Genomic DNA, 20,193 nt, shown 5'->3' with positions numbered 1-20,193 from the left:
GAATTCAGGAGTGAAGGCATTCTAAACTACAGCCAAGGACCTATTTAATAAACTGGTAGCGCTGCTACGCTTCTCCTATGCCCCTCTGATGACTGTATTAGTGATGAAAGTGCATTTGGTCAATTCAGCATCCTTCCTTCCAGGATGCCGGCCTCTGTATATTGGTAACGCACATGCGCGATCCGGCCTGGCTAATGTTCGTAGTGCTGGATTATATGCAGCGTCTTTTGTTGATGCGTTTAATGTTATTAAGCCCTAGCTGTAGGTATTATAGGGCGATACATTATGATGACTTGGTGGTCATTTAAGTGTACAAAGTCTTTCAATACCGCTCATCTTCCCAACGTGTTTTAATATTTAATCATATTATATTGCCACTACAGTTCCTTGATATAATTTGTAACTTTGCTTTCAGATGGTTGAAATGATCATAAATAATTTCACCACCGTGGACGAGTTCATTCTACTAGGACTAACCAACAAGAAGGACATGCAGATATTGTTATTTATTGTATTCCTTACATGTTACATTGTTTCTTTAATTGGTAACATAATAATTATCTGGATCAGTAGTACAAACCCTCGACTCCACACGCCAATGTACTTCTTTTTGAGAAATCTCTCCTTCTTGGACATCTGGTATACATCAAGTGTTGTTCCCAAAATGCTCATAAACTTCTTATCAGTCAAGAAAACCATATCATTTGATGCGTGTTTCATCCAGTTGTTCATCCATCTATCTCTAGGGGGAGCAGAGTGCTATCTTCTGTTGACAATGGCTTATGACCGATATGTGGCTATATGCAGCCCCTTACATTACACTAATATTATGCATCCCACCTTGTGCATTAAAATGGCCACTGCTTCTTGGGTTGGTGGTATAACAAACTCAATAATACAGACATTCAATACATTGCAGTTGCCCTTCTGTGGTCCTAATGTAATTAACAATTTTTTGTGTGAGGCACCCATATTGTTAGAATTATCCTGCACAGATACAACTTTTAACAAAAATATAATTTTCTTTTGTGCAATAGTGGTAGCCGTGGTCCCCTTTTTCTTCATTCTTATTACATACATCAATATCATTTTCAGCATAATGAAGATTCGTACAACCACAGGACGGAAAAAAGCCTTTTCCACTTGTGCTTCACATGTTATTGTAGTGACCTTATTTTATGGCACCATTTTCATTATATATTTGAGACCAGGAACTATTCATGTCACTAACCAAGACAAAATGGCCACCTTGTTATACAGTGTTTTAACACCAATGCTAAATCCATTGATCTACACCTTGAGAAATAAAGATGTGAAAGTTGCACTAAAGGAAATTACAAGGAGGAAGAGATTGCAGGAGAGAAGTTGATTATTTCATCATATCTGTCTGGACAATATGTAAAGGCTCTTTCATGTTTTTTCATATTTAGGCTGAATTCATTCCTATGAATTAGCTCTAGCACATATGAGTATATAAATAATCTGAATAACTAAATAAATCAATAAATTAATAAATAAATTACAGTCTACGTAGTCATTTTATTATTCAAAACGCATTATTTAACCTCCAACTGGCTGGAACTTTCATGAATCAACAGATTTGCATTTCTGTAATATCTATTCTGCAATATCTATTGACCCACATTTATTAAGACTGGCATTTCATACTGCAGTCATAAAAAGGTTGTTGTAGTGATTTGTGCGAAATCTAATAAAAAGTGCATACCTCATAAAAATATTGCTCAAATTCAAAGATTTGCAACAGTTTTTGGCATAATTTTCACAAAAAAAGACGTGGATACATTGATAAATGTGGTCCATTGTGTGTTAGAACATAGATTATCAAAGTAGGTAAAAAATTGAAAAAATGACATCCATCTAGGTTTACTAGAAAGGCTTAGATTTACAACTATTACTTCTGTAAAACATTTTTACAGTGTTCTCAGTAGCTTTACATAATGCATCTAATTGCAGGTGGTGCAGAGGGTAGAAATTTTTCCTACTAGCAATACCAGATTTATAAAAAGAACCCGTAGGCACAAAAATATCTTTAGTACGATTTGGACAGGCGCAGTACCTTAGGTATTATTTAATGCTCGCCGCATAGAGTTACATTGATGGAAACAATAGCACAACTCACACTCATAAGATGTAAAACAGCTCTGAATTGAGAACCGGGAGTACCTTTCCACAGAGCCATTAATCAGCATTGGTCTCTTGTGCCCAATAGAAATTATGGCCCTTCCTACTTGACATCAAATTGCTAAACCATCCCTCAAGGAAGGCTTCTTAGTACTAACAAGACTGATGCCTAAAATTCCCTATAAAACCACAATTCAACACAGATCAGTCCAAGTGGTGTTGGGCATTTAGAACCAGTGTCTGTGCCCCAGCCAGCACCATTTTAAACTTCATAAGCATGGCATTAGTATCCTGACTCCTCCTTTGTCTTTTCCTCCCCGGAGCTTCAGAGCGTGTGCTCCCCGAAGCACATATTCTGAGGCAAAGGAGAGGAGGAGATGGGAAGAATTTGGCAGCAGAAAATTAAAGAAAAGAAAGTTTCTCCTTTTGTTGAATTGTTGCAGTCAGTGCAATGTTTGAGATGGAGAGAGCCGCTTGGATGCAATGCCAGCCTCAGTTCCTGTTAAGGCTCCAAGGCCTGCTGCTGCAATGTACCTATGGAGAACTGCCACAACAACAGAGTCAATCTCCCATAGGCTGCAGTGTTAAATCATTGCAGTCTATGGGAGAAGCAATCAGACAATTGCATGTTCAAGTCACCTAAGGGGACTTAATATAAATGTAAGAGAAACTTTGTAAAAATATTTAAAAAAAAACTATAAAAATTTAAATCACCCCTCTTTCCCCATATTAAAAATAAAGAATAAAAAAATAATGATCATTAGCATCACCACATTTGCACACCTCAATATATTGTTTTACATTGTTTTAACCTGTTACGGACACAGGGCATACCTGTACGCCCTGATGTCCTGGTACTTAAGGTCACTGAGCGTACATGTACTGAAATCAATCAGCAGCCCCCCTGGGTCAATGCCCAGGGGGGTCCTGTGACCCCCCCATATCGGCGATCGCTGCAAACCGCAGGTCAATTCAGACTTGCAGTTTGCAGCTCTTTCGGAAGTTTCTGATTCCCGTGGTCCGTGACCGCGGGGATCAGAAACTTCAAAATGCAATTTTTATATGTTTACCCCCCTGCAGCCCTCTTTGTGATGTGTTGGCGGGTGCAGTGGGGTGGTGCGAGGGAGTGCAGGGGGTGCAGGCGGTGCGGCAGTGCAGGTGGCAGGGGGAAAGGGCGGGGCTGCTGTGCCTTTTCAGCCCCCCGATTCTTGACGGGATCACAGAGGGAGGGGGGCCCCCTCCCTATCACCCGCTGCTCTGTTGTATCAGCGAGTGATGGTTACCATGGCAACCGGGCACCTTCACAGGCTTCTGGCTGCCCATGTTGCTGATCAGACTTCTGCTAAAGTCAGAAGTCTGATCAGACTAAGTAAAGTGAAAAAACAGTACAGTACACTATATAGTGTACACTATTGTTTTATACAGGCATCAGACCCACTGGATCTTCAAGAACCAAGTGGGTCTGGGTAAAAAAAAAGTGAAAAAAAAGTAAAAATAAAAGCCGTATTCCTTCCCTGAGGAAGGAATATGGCTATTCCGAAACGCGTCGGAGGTATTGTGGACCAGAGAAGCTTCCGTAGCTTCTAGTGTGACATCACACGCTAGGTTTCCAGGACGACAGACAAGCAAGTATTGCTTCCAGGAGTGCGCGCGTGCTACCGGCCGGAGCTACGCGCGTGCCACCAGGTAAGCAGAAGATCGCAGAAGACCACGTCAGTAGATACACTGGAGAAGCGATTTAAGAGAACAACTCTAGGAGAAGCATCGCGACAAGCAGAAAAAGTATCCAGCTGTATAAACAAGATCCACCCTCAGGAGCAGTAAGTGCCTTCTGGCTTTGCTTTATATACGCTCTAAAACTTTATTCATTGAACTTTGAACTTTGCTTATGAACTTTGCTTATAAACATCTAAGGACATATAGATATACTGGTATTACCAAATTGTTTTACTCTATTGGCCGATATACACCTTCAGCTTTTATTAGGCACGCTAACATATATAGCAGTGTCCCATCTTGCCATTTAGTCAGCGCGGGTTCTTTTTTCCCTCTTATCTCTATTAGGTTTTCCTATTGTTCCGTTTTTTTTGGGGCAATTATCCCTGTATCAGAACCCATCAGCGACACACCCCACTGGAATCCTTACCTTACATCACAAAAAGTGTAATAGCAAGCGATCAAAAAGTCATATGCACCCCAAAATAGTGCCAATCTAACCATCATCTCATCCTGCAAAAATTATACTTAACCTGAGACAAAACTATGGCTCTCAGACTATGGAGACACTAAAACAGGATTTTTATTGTTTCAAAGCTGATATTATTGTGTAAAACCTAAATAAAAATAAAAAAGTATACATATTAGGTATCGCCGCATCCGTAAGAACCTGCTCTATAAAAATAGCACATGATCTAACCTGTAAGATAAACGTTGTAAATAATAAAAAATAAAAACTATGCCAAAACAGCAATTTTTTGGCAAATGTTCAGTTTTAATCCATTTTTTCCCGTAACAAAGCAAGGGTTAGCAGCCAAACTAAACTCTATATTTATTGCCCTGATTCTGTAGTTTACATAAATGCCCCATATGTGCTTGTAAACTGCTGTATGGCCACACGGCAGGGCGCAGAAGGAAAGGAACACCATATGGATTTTGGAAGGCAGTTTTTGCTGGACAGTTTTTTTGACACCATGTCCCATTTGAAGCCCCCCCATGCACCCCTAGAGTATAAACTCCAAAAAGTGACCCCATTTAAGAAACTACACCCCTCAAGGTGTTTAGAACTGATTTTACAAACTTTGTTAACCCTTTAAGTGTTCCACAAGAGTTAATGGCAAATGGAGATGAAACTTCAGAACTTCTATTTTTTGTTTCTTTGCCTTACAAAAAGTGTAATATAGAGCAACCAAAAATCATATGTACCCTAAAATAGTACCAATAAAACTGCCACCTTAATCCGTAGTTTCCAAAATGGGGTAACTTTTTTCGAGTTTCTACTCTAGGGGTGCATCAGGGGGCTTCAAATGAGACATGGTGTCTAAAAACCAATCCAGCAAAATCTGCCTTCCAGAAACCATATGGTGTTCCTTTCCTTCTGCGCCCTGCCATGTGCCCATACAGTAGTTTACGACCACATATGGGGTGTTTATATAAACTACTGAATCAGGGCAATAAATATTGAGTTTAGTTTGGCTGTTAAACCTTGCTTTGTTACTGGAAAAAATTTATTAAAATTTAAAATTTGTCAAAACAATTGAAATTCTGAAATTTCATCTCCATTTGCCAATGACCCTAAAGGGTTAACAAAGTTTGTAAAATCAGTTTTGAATACCTTGAGGGTGTTGTTTCCAAAATGGGGTCATTATGGGGTGGTTTCTATTATGTAAGCCTCACAAAGTGACTTCAGACCTGAACTGGTCCTTAAAAAGTGGGTTTTGGGAAATTTCTGAATTGCTTCTAAACTTCTAAGCCTTGTAACGTCCCCAAAAAATAAAAAGCATTCCCAAAATGATCCAAACATGAAGTAGACATATGGGGAATGTAAATTAATAACTATTTTTGGAGGTATTACTATGTATTATAGAAGTAGAGAAATTGAAACATGGAAATTTGCTATTTTTTAAAAAATTTTGGTAAATTTGGTATTTTTTTATAAATAAAAATTATATTTACTCCAGTTTACCAATGTCATAAAGTACAGCATGTGGCAAAAAAACAAAAACAATCTCAGAATGGCCTGCATAAGTAAAAGCGCTTTAAAGTTATTCACACATGAAGTAACACTGGTCAGATTTGCAAAAAATGGCCTGGTCCTTAAGGTGAAAATGAGCCTGGTCCTTAAGGGGTTAATATGTGCTGTCAACTGTCCCTTCAGGCAACTGCAATAATATAGGTCATAGGCAATATATAGGTTTTTGGTGGGCACACTAACTTTTCAAGGACTGTAATCCCTGTATTTTATAATTTGTGTTATTGTTGTTGTTTTTTTCCAGCTTCAAACCAAATTTTGGGTGTTTCCAGTTCTGGTGAATTTAACTCATGAACCTTTATTTTAAAGAGGTGTGGACTATATAACTTTCTGCTTGCATTGAAGTTTTACCCACTTACATCCACTTTTATGTAACTTTTATGAAAATTACATTTTTACATAAAATCTCAGAAAGTTATCTGTGTGTATAAAGTGCTGAGTGGCATTTTGACAATGTGTGACAAGTATATGGGGTAAGTATGAGTTGTTTTTTGTGAAATTTTTTTTTTTGTACATTTCAAAAGTGAGAAAACTGTCCTGGCAAGCAGAGGTGCAAAGTTTCCAAACACCTCTGGCAGCAATAGGGTAAAATAAGTAGTCATGCTGGTCCAGGTCAGATGAAGAGACAGGAGAAGGGAATGACTCCAACTAGAAAGCACATGCATCAACTATACTAGTGTATTTGTTCGCACTATAATCACTTATAAAGTCTGTACAGCCTGTGGTAATACTGGTCAATGTATAGCAGTCTATTCAGTAGTAGTATGGTAATAGTATTCAGTTGCCTTGCAGTGGTATTGGTAATGGTCAAGGTGTAGCTTTTCCAGAGTCGGGGGCCAATCTGGCTTCAGATGTGTTTTATAACCCTGTGTTGAACCCTAGCAACACTTCTGCCATTTAACATAGGGGTACAGACTTTGTAAGTTTACATTTAATGCTTTTTCGAAGTTTTACTTCTAATCCCTCTGCTCAATAAGGAATAAGGAAAGACGCCTTCAGGGAGCACAGAACAATTATAAATAATAGCTTCCGTAGATGGTGAAGGAATTACATTATGAAAATTTTAGCCAGAATACAGAGAAAGAGAGAGCGGTAAGAAGAAAAATGATTTGTTGTTTGACTATTGGTAGATTAGTAACAGAGTACAACTATTGGCCTTTTTCGAGTTTTGTGTCAGTATTTTACTTTTTCGAGTTTTGTGTCAGATGCCAACATAAACTACCACACCACCCCCACGTTCCTGGAAAAGTAGATTTATGATATGAAGGGACAACAATTGTTTGTCCTCTCCACAATCATTTCCACATAATAGAGGTCCACTATCTTTTAGGCTCAGTTCAGGTATCTGTGTGTTTTTTTATTGTGGTGTCCATCAGGTTTCTCAGCAAGTATATCCAGCTCTTTAACATTGCATTCAGGTGTTTCATTCAGTCCATTTGTCACAGGTGTATAAAATCCACCACCTAGCAATGCAGTCTACCTTTGCAATAATTTTTTAAAGAATGGGTTATTCTAAAAAACAACATTTCAGTGTGGTCCTATAATAGGATGCCAACAGTGCAACAAGTCAGTTTGTGAAATGTTTTCGCCTTTAGATACTTCACAGTCAGTTAAGAGTGCTATTATTGTAAAGTGGATGCATTTAGAAATCACAGCAACCCAGCCACAAAGTGGTACATTATGTAACAGAGGGTGCTCTGCTGACTCAATAACTGCAGAGATCCACACCATCTCTGGCATTAACATCGGCAAAAAAATAATAAAAATGTGCGCCCAACATCAGTGCCTGACCTCACAAATACTCTTCTGGAATAATATGCACAAACTCCAACAGACACACTCCAAGATCTTGTAGAAAGCCTTCCAGAAGAGTGGAAGCTGTTTCATCTGCAAAGGGTCTACCAACTCCATATTAACTATGTAACTATGTAATTGGATGTCATAAAAGTTGCTGTAGCTGTAATGCGTACTTGTGCCAATACTTCTTTCAATATATTTTACATAGCATATTATATTACATATTGTAGTGCCGTGTTTGTGTAGGACAGGATCTGTCATAAGACAAATACAGATAGTGACTATTGAATTAAATACATTTGGGGTCTGCTGCAGGTCCTTCAAGTTTTCTGCCATTTTGACAACAAGAATAGCACTGTTTGCTGAGGAAATCATTTATAGTGCTTATATAATTTTAGACATAATTCCAGTTACTTATTTGAGGTGCATTCCAGGATATGTGCCTATATGTTGGTACCAGCTATAAAGCTATAGCGTGATAATATAGTTCCAGACAATGTGCCTATAGAAAATTTCCATCTGCTCTCTGTACTTGCACAGTTTTTGTCCTCTGGTAACAGAATAAAGGTGGTCCTGTGATAACGATATCAATGAGCACTGTCACCTCCATGTTCCACCTACAATACACTGTACATTTGTGAAATTAATTCCCAACTTGAAAGTCAGAAGTGAAATGCTTCAAACCTGACACATTTAAACCCATTTTACATTAACTGAATACTATATAGCTGCCAAGGCAAGAGACCACATTTCACCAAAAATAACCAGTACCCTAGAATTATTGATTTTGGCTTTATTACTACTTTATAACAATGTATCTATCTATCGATCTATCTATCTATCCAGCAGCGATAGACAATAGCCCCTTCCATGTTTCTTCCATAAAACAAATTCAAGTTTTTTAGGTAGGATAAAAGCCAATTCAAGACATCATGAACAAAAGTACCACTCTGACGTGTTTCGACAAAGTCTTAGTCATAGCTACCGGCACTCAACACATACATATCAGAACCAATCACAGACAGATCAGTTACCTACGTACAGGTGCATGAATATGACCGATCTAATTATAAACATATACTAGTGAAATTAAACACATATTAGTTATTAATATTGTAAAATCAGGCCTTGTTTGTGATTTAAGCCATGAGGAGTTTGTGTTCCAAACGTAAAGCACCAAAGGCCTCACGACTGAACAACTTCTGTTTAAAATTTCCATCAGGTATCAGAGGGTTAAATGGCTCTATATCTGCACAAAATGTGTTGTATCTCTTGCATGTGCCTTGGCAAAGTGCAAAGAAACTGCTTAGACACCCTTTGTAGACGGTCTCTATACATTAGAAAGGTGGCTTCTCACTCTGACTTTCAAATGGCCAACATATTGTAGGTGTGAAAGAAATCAAATAAACTATATTATTTGTGTTGCAGTTAATATATAGTTTGATTGAATATGTGTTTCTATTAGAAAATGAATTGAAATTTTTAGTAGGCATAGGCACCATGACTTCATAACGTGCACTTTGTATGTCTGCATTTGAAAAAAAAAAAACAGGATAACATAGCCACGTTGCTGCATGTGAACTGTCACTAGAAACCAAACTAGGGAAGGGCAACAGTTGTTGTCTATCAAGAGTATTAACCCTAGAAATGGTATATCTGATATTCAAATCAGAATATCCTCTCTTATTAGGCTAGAGCTAACACATTGTTTTTTTTTTTTTCTGTAGAACAATTCCGATGGGAACAAACTTATTCACCTAAAGGTATATTTTTCTTAATATTTGCAGGATAAGATATGGCATATATGGTAGCAATGTGTTGCCATCAAATCCTTGTTTCAACCACACCAGTTTGGGTATTATCGTGACAAGTCCAAAAAATCGATTTGATTAATATCATGCTTTACATTAAAAATGTATCATTACATCGAATTGATAAATAAAAAGGAGGTCATTGATGTATCGGCCAAACTAAGGACTTGGGGAACACAATTGGTGAAAGAAAGATGGAACTTCTCCCACCAGGCCACATAATTACTGACCAAGGAAGAGGAGAACTTTCCTCCTATTGAAGCATCTGTGGCTTGTAGATAAAACCCGATCAAAAAGAAAAAAAACAATTATGTGGGACATTTATCAAGACTGGCGTTTTGATTGCCGGTCTTGATTTTCTCTGCACAGCCAGAGGATGCCAAGACACAGGCCTCATCATAGATTTGGGGCATCCTCCAACAGGTCGTGCATCAGACTATAATCGATGGCAACTGTCTGTATTTATTTGCATATGAAACCTGGCATGAACGAAGATAAATGTGCCGGGCCTGATGGTCCCACTCCTTCCCCTTCCCTCATCATGACCTCTTTTCAGAATGGGATAAGGATGGCATAGAAACACCACTTGCGACAAAATGTTGTTTAAATGGTGATGTTTGCATCTTTTTTTTACAACAGAAAACTGGCATTAGCGGAATAAATTCTCCCCTAGTTTAATAAAGAAGAAACAGATGAACAAAGAATTTTAACACAAAGGAATAGTTGGTAAAAGTAGAAAAAAAAAATTACCGCCTCTACCACCAAATCACGTAGAATGATGGTGTATATTGAACTGACATCTTCTATTATCCACACATAGTTGTGCTGCCAGTTAACTTGTTTTAAAGCTGTTAGGATTGATTTGGAATCATGAATATATCCTAGAGTAAAAGTAATAAATGGTTGTAATAAAATGTAAACCCAATGTCCATTGACTGCCGTATAGAAGAGACACCATTAAAGGGGGTTTGACCCTCTCACACATTGCAGGCATATCACTAGGACATGCCACCAATATCCGTTAGGTGCAGGTCCCACCTCTGGGACACAAATCTGTCTTTAGAATGGAGCCCCAAAGGGAACATTTCCGCACAGTGCAAGCATGACCACCCTCAGTTCACTTCTATGGCAGTGTCGAAAATAGCCAAGTGAGGGTTCAGCTATTTTGAGAACTCCCATGAAGGTGAATAGAGAGATGGACATGCTTGCGCAGTGCGCTCTCCATTCACTTCTATAGGAGTACTAGAAATAGCCAAGCACGCTTAGTGGTCTCTTTTCATAACTCCCATAGAAGTGAATACATGGTGCATTATCCTTCACTATGGGGGCCTTGTTCAAGGCATCAGACATTGTTGACATATCGCTAAAATATGCCACCAATGTGTGAGATGGACGAACTCTTTTAATTAGCTGAGACTGAGGTGCTGTCTAACATAGGCTTCTATGCAGAGTTTTTCTTTCCCTAAGGCTATTTACCTGAATTGGAATGCCATGATGCTTTCCAAAGGATGCTCTGTCCTTTAGCCTTGTGCCCTCCAACCACACAATGAAGCTGTATACAGTCTGGTCCTGTCCTTTGGGTGCTGGACACTATACCCATGCTGACAACCTGTTGGGGTGCTCCATGACGGTTGCTGAGGTCAGTATCAGCACATTCGCTATTTTGCCTGTTTTGTGTATTTATATCTGCTGTGTGTTTATATATATTTTTTCCTGTCCTCTGCATTACTGCATACCATGTGTTCAAGATCCCTCTGTAATTATTGGATCTCAGCATTTAAATGGCTGGTCCATACAGAGAGCTCCCGTGCTCAGCTGGGCAATAGCACCCTCTGTTGGAGCAAGGTAAGTTTGTTCTGGTGCTCCCTCCTACTGTCGACTTTATTTTATCTTCTGTTTGGGAGGATACAGTTTTGCTCTCTCATCTTGTCATTAAAGATTGGGGTCAAAAGAACATGGGCAAGCCTGAGAAACTATTTATAAATTGGCTTCTAAGACTACCTTGTACTAAAATTGTACCCCTAAGGTGGACCTAGTGATCGCTAGATTGTCTAGGAAGATGATGCTCTGAAGAGTCATTTCTTCTTAAAGACCCCATAGACGGTAAGGCTTATTCCCTCCTGAAGGCATCCACAGTTTTGTTTGCTCTCTGGCCGGGTCAGCTAACCCATGATCTGGAGTTTTCTAGGGAGAAAATCATTCCTTTGGTAAAGTCAGCTTATGTGAGGAATGCTTGGGTGCATAAACATTTTCTTCTAATTCTATGGCTTTCTATCACAGCCAGGAGATAAAATACTGGACAGGAGGTATTCAATCAAAACTATATTCTGTTTATTAGCTTTCTATTATCTTTGGTGTTGAAATGACTGAATGAAAATAAGGACATTTGTTTTCATCAGCCCTCCAAAAGAATTGTCTTTAAATCTGTCCCTGGTCACTCAAAAAGATCCCTTAAAGACTATGGACCCCTCTGGAGGCGTTTTTATGAATTTTACTTATTTTGGTCTGAAAATCATTCTTTCAGTTGGTCTTTATTAAAACTTTTCAACAATTTTTTTTCTACTTCTTTCACTTTTACTACATGTACAGACTGTTGCTTTCTGTTTTACACTGAATCTGCTCTGATGACTCAAACTGTAGCCCTTATCTCAAATCTCCTGACAGCTCATACACATGCATATACTGTATGGTGAATTCTTATCAAACTGATATTAATATGGCTTAAATGATTAATTGTCGGCTGTCAGAAGTTCAGAAATAAGGGCTATAGATTGAGCAGTCAGAAAAGCAACCTGACATATTCAGTGTGGAACAAAGATCAATAGTCTGTAGATTTAGTGAAATGAAAGCTGTAGAGGAAAAACTCTTGAAAATATTTTTAATAAGACTAATTGAAAAATGATTTTTAGTCAACAATGAGTCAAGTGTAATGATAAAAATTGTTCCCAATGTGTCAATTTCTTCTGTGAAGCTACAAGAAAAAGCACTTCAAGTCCAATAAAGACATAAGCCCTGATTTATCATTTCTTTACCCTTTGCAACCTTTTTGCATTTTTACACCACTCACTCAACTTTTGAAATATAAGTGGGAAAATGGGCATGTTTAGCTATGTTAATGAGTTTCACTCTAGATTTATCATTGAGACTTTTTAAAAAGTCACAAAAAAGTCTCTGTCTCACTCCAGTAGGATGGTGGAGTAGAAAAACTGGAGTAGCTTTTCTAGACAAAATTGTTAGGTTTAAAGGCTACAGTATGTAACCAAGAGCGAACCAAGAGCGAACAGTGTCGTTAAGGCCCATAGATTGGAGTATGGTGAGGAGGAGATGGTGTTCTACAGTGTCAAATGCAGCAGGGAGATCAAGGATAATTAGTGAAGAGTAGTCACCGTTGCATTTAGCTGTCAGGAGGTCATTGGTCACTTTGGTGAGGGCAGTGTAAAATATAGGGTGCGAAAACCAGATTGCAATAGATCAAGGAGAGAGTTAGCAGAGAGATAATGGGTGAGGTGAGAGTAGACCAGATGCTCCAGGAGTTTTGAGATTAACGAGAGATTAGAGACAGGCCTGTATTTAGTTGCACATGACGGGTCAAGAGAAGGTTTTTTTTAAAAAAAAAATATAGGTTATAACAGAATGTTTGAAAGAAGAAGGGAAGATGCCAAAAGAAAGAGAGAGAGGTTGAAAATTTAAGTTAGGTGAGTAGTGACAGCCAGGGAGTGACACTGGAGGAGGTGTGAGGGAATAGGGACAGTAGTGTACAGTGAGGAACAGAGGTATTTGAACAGCCTGTGATTCTCCCAAGTTCTCCCACTTAGAAATCATGGAGGGGTCTGAAATTCACATTGTAGGTGCATTACCACTCTGAGAGACAGAGAAATCACATTGTATGATTTTTAAAGAATTTATTTGTCTTGCACTGCTGAACATAAGTATCTGAACATCTGAGAAAACCAGTGTTAATATTTGGCACAGAAGCCTTTGTTTGCAATTACAGAGGTCAAGCGTTTCCTGTAGTTCTTGACCATGTTTGCACACACTGCAACAGGGATTTTGGCCCACTCCTCCATACAGATCTCATCTAGATCTCATCTGTCTCCCATCAAAGATGTTCTATTGGATTTAGGTCTGGAGACTGGCTAGGCCACTCCAGAACCTTGATATGCTTCTTACTGAGCCACTCCTTGGTTATTCTGGCTGTGTGCTTTGGGTCTTTGTCATGTTGGAAGACCCAGCCACGACCCATCAATGCTCTGACTGAGGGAAGGAGGTTGTTGCTCAAAATCTCACAATAAATGCCCCCATTCATCCTCTCCTTAATACAGTGCAGTCGTCCTGTCCCCTTCGCATAAATCAGAGACAGGGAAAGAAAAAAAGAGGGTTAGTCACTGGGCCTTTCAGAATGATGGTCCAGGGATAACTTATGATGATGCTCCTGATGAAGGGGACCCATTAAGAGGCCCCGAAACGCGTCGAGCTGCTCACTCCCCCACCCTGGCTTTGGAATAAAAGAACATAAAGAATGAACAAGAACTCCTGAGTGATCATTGTTCATCCGTGAGACTCTACTGGCGATCCAGGCGCAGGAGGTGTGATGTGGGTGTCTTGTGCTTTATCCCACATTACCCTCCTGGGTGAAGTGAGTCACTAAAATTTTGATTTTATATCTTGATTTTATATTTGCCAAAGGTTTTATATCTATATTTACCTAATACTACATTTGCTATTTGCACACCATATACGAATTGACCGTGAGAATCATAATAAATAAATTGGTGAGTGTGAAAGTACTGTCACCCCACTTATGTGTATCTAACAATTCAAGCTTGGGTATATACCATCACAACCCTAGATACTAGGGATCTTGGCGCCTCTCTGTGGTCCTTTTTAGCGTTTCCACGCAACCCCACTGTTTTCTCCCTTCGCATAAAAGCAACCCCAAAGCATGATGTTACCACCCCTATGCTTCACAGTATGGATGGTGTTCTTGGGATGCAACTCATTCTTCTTTTTCCTCCAAACACGACGAGTGAAGTTTAGACCAAAAAGTTCTACTTTGGTCTCATCTGACCACATGACTTTCTCCCATGCCTCCTCTGGATCATCCAGATGGTCATTGTCAAACTTCAAACGGGCCTGGACATGTGATGACTTGAGCAGGGGAACCTTCCGTGGAATGCATGATTTAAAAACCATGACGGCTTAGTGTTCTACCGACAGTGACCTTTGAAACTGTGGTCCCAGCTCTCTTCATGTCATTGGCCAGCTCCTCCCTGGCACAGTAACAGGTCTTTGAGAGCCAGAATTCTTGCTGTTTCTCAGGTGTTCAAATACTTATGTTCAGCAGTGCAAGACAAATACATTCTTTCAAAATCATACAATGTGATTTCCTGTTTTTTTATTTTTTTATTCTGTCTCTCAGAGTGGGAATGCACCTACAATGTGAATTTCAGACCCCTCCATGATTTCTAAGTGGGAGAAAAATCGCAGGGTGTTCATATACTTCTGTTCATTACTGTATGTGGTAGGACAATAAGAAGAAAGGAGCCTGGAAACTTCTTCTTCTGCAACTGGGTTGAATGTGGAGAGTGAGCTAGAGAATATGTGGGCGGGAAAGGGATCAATGACATTTTAAGGTCTGGGAATCATTTTCTCTTTGAAGTAGGTGGCTAGATCATCAGCACAGAGGTCTATACTAGGCGCCTGCACTTTTGGACTAAAGAGGGAGTGAAACCAAACAGTTTTTTCTTTTGAATTATTGGATAGTGAGGAGATAAGGGTTATGAAGTGGGCTTATTTGGCGAGGTGAAGAGAGTTATAAGTGGTCAGCATAAACTTGTTATGGAAGAAATCTTGAAGTATGCAAGTTTTTCTCTATAGTCGTTCGGCGCTTAAGGAGCATCGTTGGAGAAAGCGAGACTGAGGTGTAAGCCAAGGTTGCTTTCATCTCTGTTTGGAGGCTTTGAGTGTAAGGGGCATTACCTCATCTACGGCGCTTATGAGGGTGTCATTATAGTGTTTTGCGGCCAGTTCTGGAAATGATTGTGGACTGTGATGACTATAGAAAGTCTGTAAGTTTTTTAGTGTCAATAACATGTAGATTTTTGAATGTGTGATAAGTGGGAGTGTCCTGAGATGGATGAGTGACTGAAGGAGAGAAGGTTGTGGTCAGAGAGCGGTAGAGAAGTGTTAGTAAAGTCGGAAACAGAGTTGTAAAAAGACCAGGTCAAGTGTATTACCGTCTGTATGTGTCTGAGAGTTTGAACGTTGTGAAACTCCAAAAAAGGAAGTTAGAGATGGATGCTGGGAGGAAGACGGGGAGATAGGGCTGTCTATGGGGATGTTAAAGTTGTCTAGAATGAGAGTTTGTAGTTCTGAGGACAATAAGTGTCGCAGCCAGGCAGCAAAGTGATCCAGGAAAGGGGTGGGTGAGCCAGGGAGGTTGGTAAATAACTGCCATTCTGAGGGAGAAAGGACGGAAGAGTCTGAGAGTGTGGACCTCAAAAGATAGGAATATGAGTGATAGTACTGGGGAGCGATCTGGAAAGTGCATTGTAGGGAAAAAAGTACACCTACTCCAGCACCATATCTGTTGTTAGGTCTGGGGATATATGAAAAATGTAAAAGAGAGCAGCAGGAGAAGCAATATCAGATTGCCGAATCCACGTTTCAATGAGGGCCAGCAGGCTAAGAGAATTAATCAGAAAGAGGCTGTGAATGTACGGTATGTCAGCCTATTACACACCGACCGTGGATTCCAGAGTGCACAGTTAAAAAAGGGAAAAGAGGATACACAACAAATGTTTATGAGATGAGCAAGGAGCAGCAATCTTCTAATGCAGAAAGCGGTGTTCCACCTCAACCTGAATAGACTACATCTAACAGTGCAGAGGTTAAAGGGGTTGATCTTGATGGCCTCTCCTCAATATAGGTAATCAATATTAGATTGGTAGAGGTCCGAAACCCCAGCTGTTTGAAGAAACTGCTGCGGTGAGTGCTGTGACCTCTTTCTAGGCCAGTGATGTCATATTTGATGGTCATTTGGTCTAGGCACAGCTCACTCCCATTCAAATGAATGAGGCTAAACTGCAATACCAAGTACAACCGCTGTCCAGTGGATGTCACTGTGCATGGTAAACTACGAAGAGGCCACGTCTCTCCCTGGACAGCTGATTGGCAGGGATGCAGAGTGTTAGATCCCTGCCTATCTGATATTGGTGACCTATCTTGAGGACGTGGAAAATCCCTTTATTTTACCTTTTGGATTAAGTTGTCAATACCCTTCTGGCATGAAGAAATGCCATAATGTCTAGTTTTGTTTTTGGCTAACTTTTTATACTTGGTGTGTCACTAACAATAGTTCTCTGGAGCAGGGGCGTAACTAGAAGTGACTGGGCCCCACAGCAAATTTTTTAATGGGCCCCCCGGCGCGCTTCGCAACTCCCTTCTGTATAAACCCTACTCCTTTGGCTAGTCACGATCTAGACCAGACCAGGCTGCCACGCCATCCTTTTCCTACATTTAGGGCCCATGCACACAACCGTATGCCCTCCGAGACATACAGTCCGTGAGCGAGCCATATGTCCTGGAGCGGCATTGATCGTGTGCACAGGAGCCCACAGCATCATAGGTAATTTACGCATTGGGCTGCGCGTGACACTACTGTCCCATAATCATACGTTTTAGTAATCTATGATGCTGTGCGCTCCTGTGCACACAATCAATGCCGCTCCGGGACATATTGCCCACTCACAGACTGTATGCCTCGAAGGGCATATGGTTGTGTGCATGGGCCCTTTTTCAATTTATTTTTGTTTGGTGCATGTGTGTGTTGTGGGGGGAGGGGGGGGAGGTAGTAGTTGGTCACCAAAACCGTGTATTTAGTTTTTTATATTTGAATAATTTAGACTTTTTTTATTTATTTACTTATCTTTATATAAAACATTGGGAAGGGAAGTGATACGATCTATAGCATGTAGTATTGTAGTACATGGCAGCCTCCCCTTTCTGCCCACTGTTCCACCATGTACTAGTGCTTATTATGGCACATATGAGCGCACACCCTCTGCGTATATAAAAGTAACAAAATAAGGGCTTCTTCACAGGCACCGACCGTGACCCAGCCACATGGGGATCGCGGACCCATTCAAGTACTTTTTGCGATGCGGAGGAATGGAACGGAACCCCAGGAAGCACTCCGTAGTGTTCCGTTCGGCATCTCCAGATTTGAAGACCCATTTAAGTGAAAGGGACCGCATCCATGATGCGGAATGCACATAGAAGTTAGTTGTCCATGTATTGTGGATCCGCAAATGCGGTCCGCAATACGGCAGCATGCAGCATACGTTTGTGTGAATGAGCCCTAAGCAGTAGTAGATGGCAGAACAGCAAGCAGGGCGGTGCAGACAGGGGTCGGGGCGTGCAGACAAGGGCCGGGGTGTGTGTGGGGGGGGGGGGGCGCAGACAATCGCCATGGACGGGGCACAGATAAGGGCCAGGGACGCAGACAAGGGCGGGGGGGCACAGACAGGGGCCAGGAAGGATCAGACAGGGGCCACATGGCCACACATAATAGTCAGCCACTTCTCTCCTGAAAGAGCCAACCAGCAAGGCACAGCCACAGGGGCCAGGCAGGGCTGCGCAGCTGCGCTGACAAGGGCAACTTGGGCAAGGGGGGCACACAGGCAGCTGGCACAGGCCAGGGCGGGCACAGACAAAGGAAGCCCACAGGGCCCAGGGCACACAGAATGGTCAGCCTCAGCCACTGATCTACTGAAGAGCCAACCAGGGAGCCTAGGGAGGCAGTCACTGGGGCCAGGCAGGGCAACTTTGGCAAGGGCCCCAGGGGGGGCACAAAGGCAATGAGCAGTGGGCACAGGGCACACATGGGCAAGGGGGGCAGACAGCAAGCGGGCACCCGGCACACATACTATTACTACCTACCTCTGAAAAGCCCAGTGAGTCGTCTTGTCACTCCTCTCACTGATTTGCGCTGGCAGCTGCCGTTCTGCGCTGCTGTGCCGCTCCTGTGTGTTGCTAACTTTCTTGCTGCTCCTCTTGTCGCTCAGCTTTTCTTCAGCCCGCCTGCTGCTTACTCTGGTCAGGTATCGGTGGGCGTGCCAGACTGTTTAAGTGTGTTGTGACTGTGTGTGCCTAGAACAGAGCGGGAGGGGCCCGGGGGCTGGGAGGGATTATCATTGGATGATTTGATAATTGATGGAGGAGGACGGACACTCAGGTCACACAGGCCAGGCCCCCAATTTCGCCGGCGCCGCACTGTGAAGGGAGGGGCCTGCCACCTGTCTGACCTGAAAAACTAACTTAAACGCAGTTCCGCAGGGCAGCTGTAAGTTAAGTTGAGGTCGGGAGTAATTTAGTTGACTGACAAGACATGCTGCTGGGTGCCGGGGCCGGGCCCCTTGTCAGCCCAGGCCCCGAAGCAGCCGCTTCCCCTGCTTCCCTGGTAGTTACGCCACTGCTCTGGAGGATTTAGTAAGCCATTTTTAATGTCAAACAGGACCGTCACCAGAAGTGGCTAAAATCAAATACAAAGTGCAGATCATTGTAATTAATAGTCGGAAAGGAATTTTATTATTTATTTACTCACTTATATATTCTTCACACACCTAGATAGTACTATATACAGTGCCTTGCAAAAGTATTCACCCCCTTGACTTTTTTGTATTTTGTTACATTACAGCCTTAAATTTAATATTTGATAATCTGAATTTTATGTGATGGATCAGAACACAATAGCCTAAGTTGGTGAAGCGAAATGAGAAAAATATATACATAAAACTATTGTTTAGAAATAGAAAACATAAAATTGGCATGTGCGTATGTATTCACCCCCTTTGTTAGGAAGCCCATAAAAATCTCTGGTGCAACCAATTACATTTAGAAGTCACATAATTAGTGAAATGATGTCTACTTGTCTGCACACACGTTCTGTCATTACATATACACACCTTTTTTGAAAGGCCCCAAAGGCTGCAGCACCTAAGCAATAGGCATTACTAACAAAACACTGCCATGAAGGCCAAGGAACTCTCCAAACAAGTAAGGGACAATGTTGTTGAGCAGTACAAGTCAGGGTTAGGTTATAAAAAAATATCCAAATCTTTGATGATCCCTAGGAGCACCATCAAATCTATCATAACCAAATGGAAAAAACATGGCACAACAGCAAACCTGCCAAGAGACGGCCACCCACCAAAACTCACGGACCGGGCAAGGAGGGCATTAATCTGAGAGGCAGCACAGAGACCTAAGGTAACCCTGGAGGAGCTGCAGAGTTCCACAGCAGAGCCTGGAGTATCTGTACATAGGACAACAATAAGCCGTACACTCCATAGAGTTGGGCTTTATGGTAGAGTGGCTAGAAGAAACCCATTACTTTCAGCTAAAAACAATAATGCACATTGTGAGTTTGCAAAGAGGCATGTGGATAACTCCCCAAATTTATGGAGGAAGGTGCTCTGGTCTGATGAGACTAAAATTTAACTTTTCAGCCATCAAAGAAAATGTCTGACGCAAACCCAACACATCACATCACGCAAAGAACACCATCCCCACAGTAAAACATGGTGGTGGCAGCATCATGCTGTGGGGATGTTTTTCAGCAGCCGGGACTGGGAAACTGGTCAGAGCTGAGGGAAAGATGGATGGTGCTAAATACAGGGATATTCTTGAGCAAAA

The 20,193-nt window shown here is 41.2% G+C and overlaps 1 protein-coding gene across 1 annotated transcript; it reads left to right on the top strand.

Annotated features, from left to right (window-relative positions):
* Window positions 1-415: 415 nt before the first annotated feature.
* On the top strand, window positions 416-1,369 carry LOC122925715 (putative olfactory receptor 2B8). Its single transcript, XM_044277061.1, has one exon. It carries the CDS (start codon window positions 416-418, stop codon window positions 1,367-1,369), a length of 954 nt encoding a protein of 317 aa, XP_044132996.1.
* Window positions 1,370-20,193: the final 18,824 nt, after the last annotated feature.

This window comes from Bufo gargarizans, chromosome 2, assembly GCF_014858855.1.
Source record: "Bufo gargarizans isolate SCDJY-AF-19 chromosome 2, ASM1485885v1, whole genome shotgun sequence".
NCBI classification, from domain to species: domain Eukaryota; kingdom Metazoa; phylum Chordata; class Amphibia; order Anura; family Bufonidae; genus Bufo; species Bufo gargarizans.
Note: the sequence above shows the minus strand (reverse complement) of the source record. Positions and strands in the feature narration are given on the sequence as shown.